At 32.6% G+C, this 18,470-nt stretch overlaps 1 protein-coding gene across 6 annotated transcripts in view; it reads right to left on the bottom strand.

Moving 5' to 3' along the window:
* Positions 1 to 18,470, bottom strand: part of LOC127731783 (CBP80/20-dependent translation initiation factor-like) — a 33,984-nt gene that overhangs the window by 13,532 nt on the left and 1,982 nt on the right. For 5 of the 6 annotated variants that reach the window (XM_052240615.1, XM_052240619.1, XM_052240618.1 and 2 more), the window contains exons 2-3: positions 12,981 to 13,082; positions 3,153 to 3,348 (exon numbers count right to left, since the gene is read on the bottom strand). In XM_052240615.1, the coding sequence (XP_052096575.1) occupies positions 3,153 to 3,348; positions 12,981 to 13,082 (298 nt within the window). Of the gene's footprint in view, positions 1 to 3,152; positions 3,349 to 12,980; positions 13,083 to 15,740; positions 15,895 to 18,470 lie in introns of those variants that run through there. The other variant, XM_052240620.1, reaches the window with a different exon arrangement.

Genomic DNA, 18,470 nt, shown 5'->3' on the forward strand with positions numbered 1-18,470 from the left:
GCTTTTTAAAAGTCTGTTATAAATTGATAGTATATAAATAAAAGAACTAAAAAAGCAGAAAAAAATGAAGGGTCCGTGTGCTTGTTTTCGAGATATCAGCCATTGAAAATTTGGCAGGAAATGATTCTCTCTAGATTTTTAATATACATTTAACATTATCACCTTTTTTCTTTCAAAAACTATGAAAAAATTAAAGAACCTTAAGGAACGCGCTCACATACCCCACGTCCCCACATTGTCATTGGAGAAATAAAATATGTGTAAGAAAAAAAAATTGTATAAGAAAAAAAAAATTGAATCATAATTTCCTGTCAATATGCACATCTACATAGTACAAATGTATGTCCTTATTATCTACAAAGTTTCATGAAATTATGTTGTGTGGTTTAAGAGGAGTTGCGATGACAAACTGTTGCAGAAGTACATTGAAGCAAATAAGTTCAAAGGGGCGTAACTCCTAGAAAAAAAATTGAATCATAATTTCCTGTTGATATGCACATCTACATAGTATGTCCTTATTATCTACAAAGTTTCATGAAATTCTATCGTGAGGTTTCAGAGGAGTTGTGATGACAAACTGTTGCAGTAGTACATTGAAGCAAATAAGTTCAAAGGGGCGTAACTCCTAGAAAAAAAATTGAATCATAATTTCCTGTCGATATGCACATCTACATAGTATGTTCTTATTATCTACAAAGTTTCATGAAATTCTGTTGTGTGGTTGTAGAGGAGTTGCGATGACAAACTGTTGCAGTAGTACATTGAAGCAAATAAGTTCAAAGGGGTGTAACTCCTAGAAAAAAAATTGAACTGTAATTTCCTGTCGATATGCACATCTACATAGTATGTCCTTATTATCTAATAAACTGCTTCGCTGAGCGCAGCTAGATACGCCCGCAGAGGTCCAACCCTGAACAGTTGGGGCAAAAATGGACACAATATTCAAGCTTGATTCAGGTCTGAATTTGGATTGTAATTAAATATTTGACATATTATAGGTGTCTGAATAAATGTATTCAAAGAACTTGAAATTGGTTATATGAATTGAATTTATGTTCAATTAAAGATTTCTTGCTGTTGTGCAATACTTAGTAAATCTGTTGTCAGACTATAAACAAATAAAGTATAATTAATTCTCAATGTCATATTAGAAATTTATGAAAATAAAAAGGGAGCTTACATCAATAGATATAAACAATTCACCAAAGTTTCATGAGAATTGGTGACAGCATTTTTGAGTTATTGTCAGAAAACTGGAAAATCACCCCTTTTTAATGAATAAAACCCCATAACTCAGAAATGTAAAATGTAAAATTTATAAAATTCTAAAGGGAGCTTACATCAATACATACAAACAATTCACCAAAGTTTCATAAGAATTGCTGAAAGCATTTGTGAGTTTTTGTCTGATAACTGGAAAGTCCCCCCTTTTTTTATGAATAAAACCCCGTAACTCGGAAACGTAAAATCTAAAATTTATAAAAATCAAAAGGGAGCTCATGTCAATAGATATAAACAATTCACCACAATTTCTTGCAAGTTGGTGAAAGCATTCTTGACTTATTGTCCGAAAACTGGAAAATCCCCCTTTTTTTAATGAATAAAACCCCATAACTCGGAAACGTAAAATCTAAATTTTATAAAAAACGAAAGGGAGCTCACGTCAATAGATATAAACAATTCACCAAAGTTTTATGCAAATTGGTTTAAGCAATTTTGAGTTAATGTCCGACATGTTGACGACGGACAGACGGACAGACGGACAGACGGACAGACGGACGGACGGACAGACGGACAACGGTATACCATAATACGTCCCGTAAACGGGCGTATAAAAAGGTTTCATGAAATTCTGTTGTGTGGTTTCAGAGGAGTTGTGATGACAAACTGTTGCAGTAGTACATTGAAGCAAATAAGTTCAAAGGGGTGTAACTCCTAGAAAAAAAATTGAACCGTAATTTCCTGTCGATATGCACATCTACATAGTATGTCCTTATTATCTACAAAGTTTCATGAAATTCTGTTGTGAGGTTTCAGAGGAGTTGTGATGACAAACTGTTGCAGTAGTACATTGAAGCAAATAAGTTCAAAGGGGCGTAACTCCTAGAAAAAAAATTGAATCATAATTTCCTGTCGATATGCACATCTACATAGTATGTTCTTATTATCTACAAAGTTTCATGAAATTCTGTTGTGTGGTTGTAGAGGAGTTGCGATGACAAACTGTTGCAGTAGTACATTGAAGCAAATAAGTTCAAAGGGGTGTAACTCCTAGAAAAAAAATTGAACTGTAATTTCCTGTCGATATGCACATCTACATAGTATGTCCTTATTATCTAAAAAGGTTTCATGAAATTCTGTTGTGTGGTTTCAGAGGAGTTGTGATGACAAACTGTTGCAGTAGTACATTGAAGCAAATGTTTTCAAAGAGGCGTAACTCCTAGAAAAAAAATTGAGCTGTAATTTCCTGTCGATATGCACATCTACATAGTATGTCCTTATTATCTAAAAAGGTTTCATGAAATTCTGTTGTGTGGTATCAGAGGAGTTGCGATGACAAGCTGTTGCAATAGTACATTGAAGCAAATAAGTTCATAGGGGCGTAACTCCTAGAAAAAAAAAATTAACCGTAATTTCCTGTAAATATGCACATCTACATAGTATGTCCTTATTATCTAAAAAGGTTTCATGAAATTCTGTTGTGTGGTATCAGAGGAGTTGCGATGACAAACTGTTGCAGTAGTACATTAAAGTAAATAAGTTCAAAGGGGCGTAACTCCTAGAAAAAAATTGAATCTCAATTTCCTGTCGATATGCACAACTACATAGTATGTCCTTATTATCTAAAAAGGTTTCGTGAAATTCTGTTGTGTGGTATCAGAGGAGTTGTGATGACAAGAAACAGGACTGACAGACGAACGGACAGACAGACGGACGGACAGACGGACGGGTCAAAAACATTATACCCTCCGCAATCCGTTGCGGAGGGGTATAATAACAATGATTTTATAAGATTTTCAAATATCGCTTTTATAACTATATGTTATAATATTATGAAAAGAAAAGTAGGGGTGAGCGGGCAATATCTATCACCAAACTCTCGATCCTTTATACATCTGTTATATATTATCATGATTATGTTAGCTAATTACCTTTATAATCTATTTGTACCAGTGACAACATAATGTTTCTAAATTTAGATCCCTCGACTTCCATGTTAGCCAGTCTATCACATAGACATGCCCCAGTTTTACCAAACTCTCGATCCTTTATACATCTGTTATATATTATGTTAGCTAATTCCTTCAGATCTGACGATGTCTTAACAGTATCTGCCATTGTCTGTATCTATAATAAAATAAGATGTGGTATGATTGCTCAGATCAAATGATGTCTTTTAATACAGTATCTGCCATTGTCTGTATCTATAATAAAATAAGACGTGGTATGATTGCTCAGATCTGATGATGTCTTTACAGTATCTGTATCTATAATAAAATAAGACGTGGTATGATTGCTCAGATCTGATGATGTCTTTACAGTATCTGTATCTATAATAAAATAAGACGTGGTATGATTGCTCAGATCTGATGATGTCTTTACAGTATCTGCCATTGTCTGTATCTATAATAAAATAAGACGTGGTATGATTGCTCAGATCTGACGATGATTTTACAGAATCTATATCTATAATAAAATAAGATGTGGTATGATTGCTCAGATCTGACGATGTCTTTACAGTATCTGTTTCTATAATAAAATAAGACGTGATATGATTGCTCAGATCTGATGATGTCTTTACAGTATCTGTATCTATAATAAATTAAGATGTGGTATGATTGCTCAGATCTGACGATGTCTTTACAGTATCTGTATCTATAATAAAATAAGACGTGGTATGATTGCTCAGATCTGATGATGTCTTTACAGTATCTGTTTCTATAATAAAATAAGACGTGGTATGATTGCTCAGATCTGACGATGATTTTACAGAATCTATATCTATAATAAAATAAGACGTGGTATGATTGCTCAGATCTGATGATGTCTTTTAATACAGTATCTGCCATTGTCTGTATCTATAATAAAATAAGACGTGGTATGATTGCTCAGATCTGATGATGTCTTTACAGTATCTGTTTCTATAATAAAATAAGACGTGGTATGATTGCTCAGATCTGATGATGTCTTTACAGTATCTGCTATTGTCTGTATCTATAATAAAATAAGACGTGGTCTGATTGTTCAGATCTGATGATGTCTTTACAGTATCTGTCATTGTCTGTATCTATAATAAAATAAGATGTGGTATGATTGCTCAGATCTGACGATGTCTTTACAGTATCTGTATCTATAATAAAATAAGACGTGGTATGATTGCTCAGATCTGACGATGTCTTTACAGTATCTGTATCTATAATAAAATAAGACTTGGTATGATTGCTCAGATCTGACGATGTCTTTACAGTATCTGTATCTATAATAAAATAAGATGTGGTATGATTACTCAGATCTGATGATGTCTTTACAGTATCTGTATCTATAATAAAATGAGACGTGGTATGATTGCTCAGATCTGACAATGTCTTTACAGTATCTACCATTGTCTGTATCTATAATAAAATAAGACGTGGTATGATTGCTCAGATCTGATGATGTCTTTTAAAACAGTATCTGCCATTGTCTGTATCTATAATTTACAGTATCTGTATCTATAATAAAATAAGACGTGGTATGATTGCTCAGATCTGACGATGTCTTTACAGTATCTACCATTGTCTGTATCTATAATAAAATAAGACGTGGTATGATTGCTCAGATCTGATGATGTCTTTACAGTATCTGTATCTATAATAAAATAAGATGTGGTATGATTACTCAGATCTGATGATGTCTTTACAGTATCTGTATCTATAATAAAATAAGACGTTGTATGATTGCTCAGATCTGATGATGTCTTTACAGTATCTGTATCTATAATAAAATAAGATGTGGTATGATTGCTCAGATCTGATGATGTCTTGACAGTATCTGCCGTTGTCTGTATCTATAATAAAATAAGACATGGTATGATTGCTCAGATCTGATGATGTCTTTACAGTATCTGTATCTATAATAAAATAAGACGTGGTATGATTGCTCAGATCTGACGATGTCTATACAGTATCTGCCATTGTCTGTATCTATAATAAAATAAGATGTGGTATGATTGCTCAGATCTGACGATGTCTTTACAGTATCTGTATCTATAATAAAATAAGACGTGGTATGATTGCTCAGATCTGATGATGTCTTTACAGTATCTGTATCTATAATAAAATGAGACGTTGTATGATTGCTCAGATCTGACGATGTCTTTACAGTATCTACCATTGTCTGTATCTATAATAAAATAAGACGTGGTATGATTGCTCAGATCTGACGATGTCTTGACAGTATCTGCTATTGTCTGTATCTATAATAAAATAAGACGTGGTATGATTGCTCAGATCTGAAGATGTCTTTACAGTATCTGTATCTATAATAAAATAAGACGTGGTATGATTGCTCAGATCTGATGATGTCTTTACAGTATCTGCTATTGCCTGTATCTATAATAAAATAAGACGTGGTATGATTGCTCAGATCTGATGATGTCTAGACAGTATCTGCTATTGTCTGTATCTATAATAAAATAAGACGTGGTATGATTGCTCAGATCTGACGATGTCTTTACAGTATCTGCCATTGTCTGTATCTATAATAAAATAAGACGTGGTATGATTGCTCAGATCTGATGATGTCTTTACAGTATCTGTATCTATAATAAAATAAGACGTGGTATGATTGCTCAGATCTGACGATGTCTTTACAGTATCTGTATCTATAATAAAATAAGACGTGGTATGATTGCTCAGATCTGATGATGTCTTTACAGTATCTGCCATTGTCTGTATCTATAATAAAATAAGACGTGGTATGATTGCTCAGATCTGATGATATCTTTACAGTATCTGCCATTGTCTGTATCTATAATAAAATAAGACGTGGTATGATTGCTCAGATCTGATGATATCTTTACAGTATCTGCCATTGTCTGTATCTATAATAAAATAAGACGTGGTATGATTGCTCAGATCTGATGATGTCTTTACAGTATCTGCCATTGTCTGTATCTATAATAAAATAAGACGTGGTATGATTGCTCAGATCTGATGATATCTTTACAGTATCTGCCATTGTCTGTATCTATAATAAAATAAGACGTGGTATGATTGCTCAGATCTGACGATATCTTTACAGTATCTGCCATTGTCTGTATCTATAATAAAATAAGACGTGGTATGATTACTCAGATCTGACGATGTCTTTACAGTATCTGTATCTATAATAAAATAAGATGTGGTATGATTACTCAGATCTGATGATGTCTTTACAGTATCTGTATCTATAATAAAATGAGACGTGGTATGATTGCTCAGATCTGACGATGTCTTTACAGTATCTACCATTGTCTGTATCTATAATAAAATAAGACGTGGTATGATTGCTCAGATCTGATGATGTCTTTTAAAACAGTATCTGCCATTGTCTGTATCTATAATTTACAGTATCTGTATCTATAATAAAATAAGACGTGGTATGATTGCTCAGATCTGACGATGTCTTTACAGTATCTACCATTGTCTGTATCTATAATAAAATAAGACGTGGTATGATTGCTCAGATCTGATGATGTCTTTACAGTATCTGTATCTATAATAAAATAAGATGTGGTATGATTGCTCAGATCTGATGATGTCTTTACAGTATCTGTATCTATAATAAAATAAGACGTTGTATGATTGCTCAGATCTGATGATGTCTTTACAGTATCTGTATCTATAATAAAATAAGATGTGGTATGATTGCTCAGATCTGATGATGTCTTTACAGTATCTGTATCTATAATAAAATAAGATGTGGTATGATTGCTCAGATCTGATGATGTCTTTACAGTATCTGTATCTATAATAAAATAAGATGTGGTATGATTGCTCAGATCTGATGATGTCTTTACAGTATCTGTATCTATAATAAAATAAGATGTGGTATGATTGCTCAGATCTGATGATGTCTTTACAGTATCTGTATCTATAATAAAATAAGACGTTGTATGATTGCTCAGATCTGATGATGTCTTTACAGTATCTGTATCTATAATAAAATAAGATGTGGTATGATTGCTCAGATCTGATGATGTCTTTACAGTATCTGTATCTATAATAAAATAAGATGTGGTATGATTGCTCAGATCTGATGATGTCTTTACAGTATCTGTATCTATAATAAAATAAGATGTGGTATGATTGCTCAGATCTGATGATGTCTTTACAGTATCTGTATCTATAATAAAATAAGATGTGGTATGATTGCTCAGATCTGATGATGTCTTTACAGTATCTGTATCTATAATAAAATAAGATGTGGTATGATTGCTCAGATCTGATGATGTCTTTACAGTATCTGTATCTATAATAAAATAAGATGTGGTATGATTGCTCAGATCTGATGATGTCTTTACAGTATCTGTATCTATAATAAAATAAGACGTGGTATGATTGCTCAGATCTGATGATGTCTTTACAGTATCTGTCATTGTCTGTATCTATAATAAAATAAGATGTGGTATGATTGCTCAGATCTGACGATGTCTTTACAGTATCTGTATCTATAATAGAATAAGATGTGGTATGATTGCTCAGATCTGATGATGTCTTTACAGTATCTGTATCTATAATAAAATAAGACGTGGTATGATTGCTCAGATCTGACGATGTCTTTACAGTATTTGTATCTATAATAGAATAAGACGTTGTATGATTGCTCAGATCTGATGATGTCTTTACAGTATCTGTATCTATAATAAAATAAGACGTGGTATGATTGCTCAGATCTGACGATGTCTTTACAGTATCTGTATCTATAATAAAATAAGACGTGGTATGATTGCTCAGATCTGATGATGTCTTTACAGTATCTGTCATTGTCTGTATCTATAATAAAATAAGATGTGGTATGACTGCTCAGATCTGACGATGTCTTTACAGTATCTGTATCTATAATAAAATAAGACGTGGTATGATTGCTCAGATCTGACGATGTCTTTACAGTATCTGTATCTATAATGAAATAAGACGTGGTATGATTGCTCAGATCTGATGATGTCTTTACAGTATCTGTCATTGTCTGTATCTATAATAAAATAAGATGTGGTATGATTGCTCAGATCTGACGATGTCTTTACAGTATCTGTATCTATAATAAAATAAGACGTGGTATGATTGCTCAGATCTGACGATGTCTTTACAGTATCTGTATCTATAATAAAATAAGACGTGGTATGATTGTTCAGATCTGATGATGTCTTTACAGTATCTGTATCTATAATAAAATAAGACGTGGTATGATTGCTCAGATCTGACGATGTCTTTACAGTATCTGTATCTATAATAAAATAAGACGTGGTATGATTGCTCAGACCTGACAATGTCTTGACAGTATCTGTATCTATAATAAAATAAGACGTGGTATGATTGCTCAGATCTGATGATGTCTTTACAGTATCTGTCATTGTCTGTATCTATAATAAAATAAGATGTGGTATGATTGCTCAGATCTGATGATGTCTTTACAGTATCTGTATCTATAATAAAATAAGACGTGGTATGATTGCTCAGATCTGATGATGTCTTTACAGTTTCTGCCATTGTCTGTATCTATAATAAAATAAGACGTGGTATGATTGTTCAGATCTGATGATGTCTTTACAGTATCTGTATCTATAATAAAATAAGACGTGGTATGATTGCTCAGATCTGATGATGTCTTTACAGTATCTGTATCTATAATAAAATAAGACGTGGTATGATTGTTTAGATCTGATGATGTCTTGACAGTATCTGCTATTGTCTGTATCTATTATAAAATAAGACGTGGTATGATTGCTCAGATCTGATGATGTCTTTACAGTATCTGTATCTATAATAAAATAAGACGTGGTATGATTGCTCAGATCTGATGATGTCTTTACAGTATCTGTATCTATAATAAAATAAGACGTGGTATGATTGCTCAGATCTGACGATGTCTTTACAGTATCTGTATCTATAATAAAATAAGACGTGGTATGATTGCTCAGATCTGACAATGTCTTGACAGTATCTGTATCTATAATAAAATAAGACGTGGTATGATTGCTCAGATCTGACGATGTCTTGACAGTATCTGTATCTATAATAAAATAAGACGTGGTATGATTGCTCAGATCTGACGATGTCTTTACAGTATCTGTATCTATAATAAAATAAGACGTGGTATGATTGCTCAGATCTGACGATGTCTTGACAGTATCTGCCATAATCTGTATCTATAATAAAATAAGACGTGGTATGATTGCTCAGATCTGACAATGTCTTGACAGTATCTGTATCTATAATAAAATAAGACGTGGTATGATTGCTCAGATTTGATGATGTCTTGACAGTATCTGCCATAATCTGTATCTATAATAAAATAAGACGTGGTATGATTGCTCAGATCTGACAATGTCTTTACAGTATCTGTATCTATAATAAAATAAGACGTGGTATGATTGCTCAGATCTGACGATGTCTTTACAGTATCTGTATCTATAATAAAATAAGACGTGGTATGATTGCTCAGATCTGATGATGTCTTTACAGTATCTGTATCTATAATAAAATAAGACGTGGTATGATTGCTCAGATCTGACGATGTCTTTACAGTATCTGTATCTATAATAAAATAAGACGTGGTATGATTGCTCAGATCTGATGATGTCTTTACAGTATCTGTCATTGTCTGTATCTTTAAAAAAATAAGACGTGGTATGATTGCTCAGATCTGATGATGTCTTTACAGTATCTGTATCTATAATAAAATAAGACGTGGTATGATTGCTCAGATCTGATGATGTCTTGACAGTATCTGCTATTGTCTGTATCTATAATAAAATAAGACGTGGTATGATTGCTCAGATCTGATGATGTCTCTACAGTATCTGTATCTATAATAAAATAAGACGTGGTATGATTGCTCAGATCTGATGATGTCTTTACAGTATCTGCCATTGTCTGTATCTATAATAAAATAAGACGTGGTATGATTGCTCAGATCTGACGATGTCTTTACAGTATCTGTATCTATAATAAAATAAGATGTGGTATGATTGCTCAGATCTGATGATGTCTTTACAGTATCTGTATCTATAATAAAATAAGACTTGGTATGATTGCTCAGATCTGACGATGTCTCTACAGTATCTGTATCTATAATAAAATAAGACGTGGTATGATTGCTCAGATCTGATGATGTCTTGACAGTATCTGCTATTGTCTGTATCTATAATAAAATAAGACGTGGTATGATTGCTCAGATCTGATGATGTCTCTACAGTATCTGCATCTATAATAAAATAAGACGTGGTATGATTGCTCAGATCTGATGATGTCTCTACAGTATCTGTATCTATAATAAAATAAGACGTGGTATGATTGCTCAGATCTGACGATGTCTTTACAGTATCTGCCATAATCTGTATCTATAATAAAATAAGACGTGGTATGATTGCTCAGATCTGACAATGTCTTGACAGTATCTGTATCTATAATAAAATAAGACGTGGTATGATTGCTCAGATCTGATGATGTCTTGACAGTATCTGCCATAATCTGTATCTATAATAAAATAAGACGTGGTATGATTTCTCAGATCTGACAATGTCTTTACAGTATCTGTATCTATAATAAAATAAGACGTGGTATGATTGCTCAGATCTGATGATGTCTTGACAGTATCTGCTATTGTCTGTATCTATAATAAAATAAGACGTGGTATGATTGCTCAGATCTGATGATGTCTCTACAGTATCTGTATCTATAATAAAATAAGACGTGGTATGATTGCTCAGATCTGATGATGTCTCTACAGTATCTGTATCTATAATAAAATAAGACGTGGTATGATTGCTCAGATCTGACGATGTCTTTACAGTATCTGTATCTATAATAAAATAAGACGTGGTATGATTGCTCAGATCTGATGATGTCTTTACAGTATCTGTATCTATAATAAAATAAGACGTGGTATGATTGCTCAGATCTGATAATGTCTTTACAGAATCTGTATCTTTAATAAAATAAGACGTGGTATGATTGCTCAGATCTGATGATGTCTTTACAGTATCTGCCATTGTCTGTATCTATAATAAAATAAGACGTGGTATGATTGTTCAGATCTGATGATGTCTTAACAGTATCTGTATCTATAATAAAATAAGACGTGGCATGATTGCTCAGATCTGATGATGTCTTTACAGTATCTGCCATTGTCTGTATCTATAATAAAATAAGACGTGGTATGATTGCTCAGATCTGATGATGTCTCTACAGTATCTGCCATTGTCTGTATCTATAATAAAATAAGACGTGGTATGATTGTTCAGATCTGATGATGTCTTTACAGTATCTGCCATTGTCTGTATCTATAATAAAATAAGACGTGGTATGATTGCTCAGATCTGATGATGTCTTAACAGTATCTGTATCTATAATAAAATAAGACGTGGTATGATTGCTCAGATCTGATGATGTCTTTACAGTATCTGCCATTGTCTGTATCTATAATAAAATAAGACGTGGTATGATTGCTCAGATCTGATGATGTCTTTACAGTATCTGCCATTGTCTGTATCTATAATAAAATAAGACGTGGTATGATTGCTCAGATCTGACGATGTCTTTACAGAAGCTGTATCTATAATAAAATAAGACGTGGTATGATTGCTCAGATCTGATGATGTCTGTACAGTATCTGTATCTATAATAAAATAAGACGTGGTATGATTGCTAAGATCTGATAATGTCTTTCCAGTATCTGTATCTATAATAAAATAAGACATGGTATGATTGCTCAGATCTGACGATGTCTTTACAGTATCTGTATCTATAATAAAATAAAATAAGACGTGGTATGATTGCTCAGATCTGATGATGTCTTAACAGTATCTGTATCTATAATAAAATAAGACGTGGTATGATTGCTCAGATCTGATGATGTCTTTACAGTATCTGCCATTGTCTCTATCTATAATAAAATAAGACGTGGTATGATTGCTCAGATCTGATGATGTCTTTACAGTATCTGCCATTGTCTGTATCTATAATAAAATAAGACGTGGTATGATTGCTCAGATCTGATGATGTCTTTACAGTATCTGCCATTGTCTGTATCTATAATAAAATAAGATGTGGTATAATTGCTCAGATCTGATGATGTCTTTACAGTATCTGCCATTGTCTGTATCTATAATAAAATAAGACGTGGTAGGATTGCTCAGATCTGACGATGTCTTAACGGTATCTGTATCTATAATAAAATAAGACGTGGTATGATTGCTCAGATCTAATGATGTCTTTACAGTATCTGCCATTGTCTGTATCTATAATAAAATAAGACGTGGTATGATTGCTCAGATCTGATGATGTCTTGACAGTATCTGCCATCATCGTATCTATAATAAAATAAGACGTGGTATGATTGCTCAGATCTGATGATGTCTTTACAGTATCTGTATCTATAATTATATATAATCCAAAATAAGACGTGGTATGATTGCTCAGATCTTTGTCCATCTTAAGTGTGACAGAATATATTTGTTTATATTCGATATATTCAACATGTTAAACAAATTTAGGGGTTTCAGAAAAAATGTCTTTAGAAAGTGTACAAGATCGGAAGTCTTTAGAAAGTGTACAAGATCGGAAGTTTCCTAAATCCCATAGAGGTTCAGCATAGTTATGGATGGTCTTAACAAACTGGTGACTGAATGATATGTTTATGACAACTACAACAGAATGTAGGATAACAATGTCACACTTTCGGTGGCAGGTTCAACAAAAATGAGGAAATCAATACAAGAGATAATAATGTTATTTTACCTTGGCAATATCTTCTTCCTCAGGTTCTAATGTCAAGGTTTCGATGAGCTGTTCAAGGTCATTCATACAACTAGCACTCTGATCATCTTCTGTATTATTAACCTGAAATAAAAATCTGAAAAGGGTTATGCAATATATGATGTGTTATCATAAAACCCCCTCACCTTTTTAACAGTGGTACATAGTGATAAGGTAGTTCCTCTGTTTGTCCCACTTTCTGTAACTGTTTCAGAAAGCATTAGAGTTATTATAGTTCAATTTGAATTGGAAAATTTGGGGACCAGGAAAAATCAGCACCAATCTGGTTCCTGTTAGAACAAACATGACAAATATTCTATACCCTTTATTCCGTAAGGAACAAATACTGTAACTTGAACTTCTATTCCATGGCACTCCTACCAGTGAAGGCTTAGAAACAGTAGAAATGAAAACAATATGGAATTGATTTTAAATTAGAATTGAACATAAACATTTCTGATTTTGAAAATGTTAACAGATTTCAAGATAATATGTATTTCCTAATGAGTTTATTATAGTTTTTGTCTCTCAGTTAAAATGAAACTACAGTAAAAGTTGCAAATTGTGATCATATGATATATATTGATTATCAATTTGACCCTTCGGCAGATTACCTGTTACCATGGTAACAGCAAATTTTGATTTCCTGGGGGTTTTCAACTTGTCATAAATATGTTGTCAGGTAAAATTGTAGACTTTCCTACAAATATTTTTTTTAAATTTTTACAAATTTTACTGACAAACTTTCATTATTTTGAAAATCGTTTCTTAAACATGTTAAATATGAACGAAATTGACTAGTGCTGGCAAATGTGAATATGTATTGTACCAGAGGAACAGACGACTACTTCCTAAGATGACAAGGATGGAATTCCATTCCCAAATTTATCACCAGTTGATTGGAGATTTAAGAGTCGACAGGAATATTCCACGAGGGCCATGCAATGGAAGCTGCCGACTGATTGAAAGACACTTCATTGAAAATTTGCCAGGTAATTATGATCATACATAGTTTTTAGCAAAACCTAAAATAGATAAAAAAAAAAGTATTTATAGTCCCAAACTGGACAGTCCCTTATTTACAAAAATAAAATAAATGAACAGATGAGGTGAATACTAAAAAAAGATAATTATTCTAAAATGAAATAAAAACGACTTTATTTATGTACGGTGTCACAATAATTGTTAACTTCGAGCTGTTTACGAAAAAAATACTGGACCAAATTTTACAATTTTTTTTAAATCAAATTTATAGATAAACAAATGAACAAACATAATAACTTCATTTATTGTAGGAAAATCACGGCGCCCATGTCATGTGTGTTCTAGACAGACACTCGGTGGAAGGAACGAAGAGGTCACGAAAAAAATACTGGACCAAATTTTACAATTTTTTTAAAATCAAATTTATAGATAAACAAATGAAAAAAAATAATAACTTCATATATTGTAGGAAAATCACAAATTTAAAAAAAAAAATATTTATAGTCCCAAACTGGACAGTCCCTTATTTACAAAAATAAAATAAATGAACAGATGAGGTGAATACTAAAAAAAGATAATTATTCTAAAATGAAATAAAAACGACTTTATTTATGTACGGTGTCGCAATAATTGTTAATTTCGAGCTGTTTACGAAAAAAATACTGAACCAAATTTTACAATTTTTTTTAAATCAAATTTATAGATAAACAAATGAAAAAAAATAATAACTTCATTTATTGTAGGAAAATCACGGCGCCCATGTCATGTGTGTTCTAGACAGACACTCGGTGGAAGGAACAAAAAGAGGTCACGAGTCTGTACAAGGTGTCAGGAATGTAACGTGGGACTATGTCTGGGATATTGTTTCCGCATTTACCGTAAATGTCAAAATTTTGCAACCCATCGACGTGGCATTCATGAGGATTAAATAATAATTATGATAATAATTTGTTGTATTACTGTATCACATATTGATTGGTATTAACTTTCAACGTATATAAATAAATATTGTACCGTGCCATTCAATATGGCTAATGAGACACACATACAACTTACAATTTCTACATCCCCCCCCCCCCCCTTCCCCAATAAAACATAATCTGTATTTCTAAAACAAATAACTAAATCAACGAACAACAAGATAAGTGATATACATCTGTGAATTATTAAGGAGGAAACATTTTTTCCTATATTTATCTGAAGAAGAAACTTATATTTCAAAAAGGGTAACGTTATAGCGACAGAAGTCTGATTACACAAGATAACGTAAAAATAAAAAGTACGCCATTTACTACAATATAGATATTATGACGTTCATTAATTCAATGACGTTACGCATTCAACGATTCTAGAGTATTTGAAAAAACAAAATTATAGAAGATGAAACATTTATCTAATACATTACATTGGTTTTTGAATTTTAAATAAAGAGAAAACTATGTAAAATAAAGTTTTAAATTTTGCCATTTTCCCGTATTTCCTGGCGTATCAAATGCAACAACGTAAAACAGGCGGCAGCAAGAGGGATAAGCAAGTCCCCTGATTGTTTGTTCACTGTTGTTTATATAGGTATCATGGCTACTTTTTGTTGAGAATATCTCTGTCTCATGCATCAGAATAAAAGAAAGTTTACAGATTGTACTTTTGTACTGTATATACGTCTTCAAACATATTTTAATACAAAAAATGGGATGTAGTCATGGTAGTGACAGTGGACAGTGATGACAGGAAACATTTTCAGTTGCATCCTATTTTTACATTTGTTGTAGATTTTAGAGCTGCATCGCCACCTCCTCCTGGTTTTGATAACGACTGTGTAGCCAGCAGGCCTCTGCCTCTTCCACGTCCCCGGCCTGTGCTTGTCATCATGTGGAATTTTAAAATATTTTTCAAAACATCAACATGTGTACAAACTAAAATACGAAACAAAGCTGGATTCTGTTTGGGACACGAACTTTATTCCGTAGGGGTGATGTATAAACAAATTCACGTTCCCATGGTATTGGGTTAGGGATTGTCCTTGAATATGGTGTGTGTGTATAAGTTTATAGTGACACATCTTCATTCATTCTGATAGAGATCTTGAGTCTACCCTCGCAGCTCTTGAGGTGGTGCTCCGAAAAAAACCGGAGGATTCTTCAAAGGTATCTATTTATTTCGTACCGTTACCATTTCGTACCCAATATTTTCAATTCCGTACCCACAGAGACATATATACTAAATGTATTATAGGTCTCTTTTATCCATGATTAAAACCATTTCGTACATAACCTATGGGCCAACTGCTATACGTGTCTACCATTTCGTACCTTTTAAACTAAATACATCTTTACTATTTCGTGTTATTAGAGACACATATAATTGTAATATTATATGTCTCTAGTATTACCTGAGACTACTATAATGTGTTATAGTAGTCTCAGGTATTACCAAGGATTTGTATAGTGTATCACTCCACACATTCTTGGTATTATCAGGAACATATATATTGACATACTGTTCCCAGGCATCATTATATATCATATTTCAAACTTAACATTTTTTAAATTCGAATTTTGAGTTGACATTTTTTAACTTCCAAGTCAAAATTATATAGAATTGAGAATGGAAATGGGGGAATGTGTCAAAGAGACAACAACCCGACCCAAGAGCAGAAAACAGCCAAAGGCCACAAATGGGTCTTCAACACAGAGCGAAAATCCCTCACCCGGAGGCGGGCTTCAGCTGGCCAATAAACAAAAAATTGTGTACTAGTTCAGTGAAAATGGACGTCACAATATATATATTTCTGAATCGATGAAATTTTGTACCAACATCGGTATTGGGAATTTTGTAAACACAAATTTATAATCATAAAAGGAAAGATCCTTTATATACTGCCCCATTAAAAGTTTTTAAAATGTCATATATTTAATGTAACATTATTCCATTAAACAAAGTAAAATATTTGGATGATTATAATTAGATAAAAACTATTATTACATAAGCGGCATGCATACATTTTTTATTATACATATTACATTATATATATATGTAAATTTGGTACTGGTATGAGTGATGTTTTAGAATTTATATGCATCCATTTTTTAAGTAAAAAAAAATAGAAAATCTGATTTTTTTGATATATTACAACGATGAATAGATAGTGTGTTATCATAAATTAAAAAAAAAAACATTGGCAGCAAGCTCTTGGAAGTATATAGACGTCCAAGCAACTAGTATATAAAAATGAGGAAAAGTGGTATGATTGCCAATGAGAACTATATATCCACCAGAGTTCAAATGAAGTGGTTGTAAGCAATTATAGGCAACTGTTACTTAGCTAAACAAAATAAAAATAAACAATCAACATTTTGTATAGAGAGGGGTGCTGGTCGCCTAAATCAAAAGATTTCTGCCAAATGGGCTAACATGATATGGCTCGACCAAGAGCAAAGGAAAGTTATGATTTTTTCGTAGTCGGATATTACGTTAAACTTATTGGAATGACAACTACGGACAATATCCATACTGACATTTCAAAAAAAGGTAGATAACTAATCATGGTAAAAACATTACAGTTCCAAACAATTCCAATGTGTAGATTTCCCCTTGAAGTAAGATGTGAGGAATATGTCACCGAGAAAGTGACAAAAAACCCTCCCCCAAAAAAGTAACTAAATGAAAAGGGGAAAAAATGTACGAATAAAGAGAACAACAACATATTATAAATGAAGGACAACTTTTTTGATACTAAATGTGTCTTCTTGTTGCTTCGTCACATCTTTTTCTGACCGCTCATCGCACCATGCAAATATAAAAAAGTCATATTTTCTCACCTAAACTTACTTCCGGTCAAACTTTAGAAATATACTTCCTTTCTAGTATTTGTCTTTATTATACTTATACCATTCGGTTTATCTTTTTCTCTACTCTAGCTGATTATTATATTTATATCATTCCGTTTATCTTTTTCTCTCCCCTAGCTGATTATTACATTTATACCATTCGGTTTATCTTTTTCTCTCCCCTAGCTGATTATTATATTTATACCATTCGGTTTATCTTTTTCTCTCCCCCAGCTGATTATTATACTTATACCATTCGGTTTATCTTTTTCTCTCCCCCAGCTGATTATTATACTTATACCATTCGGTTTATCTTTTTCTCTCCCCTAGCTGATTATTATACTTATACCATTCGGTTTATCTTTTTCTCTCCCCTAGCTGATTATTACATTTATACCATTCGGTTTATCTTTTTCTCTCCCCTAGCTGATTATTACATTTATACCATTCGGTTTATCTTTTTCTCTCCCCTAGCTGATTATTACATTTATACCATTCGGTTTATCTTTTTCTCTCCCCTAGCTGATTATTACATTTATACCATTCGGTTTATCTTTTTCTCTCCCCTAGCTGATTATTATATTTATACCATTCGGTTTATCTTTTTCTCTCCCCTAGCTGATTATTATATTTATACCATTCGGTTTATCTTTTTCTCTCC

This window comes from Mytilus californianus, unplaced genomic scaffold (assembly GCF_021869535.1).
Source record: "Mytilus californianus isolate M0D057914Y unplaced genomic scaffold, xbMytCali1.0.p SCAF_20, whole genome shotgun sequence".
NCBI lineage: Eukaryota > Metazoa > Mollusca > Bivalvia > Mytilida > Mytilidae > Mytilus > Mytilus californianus.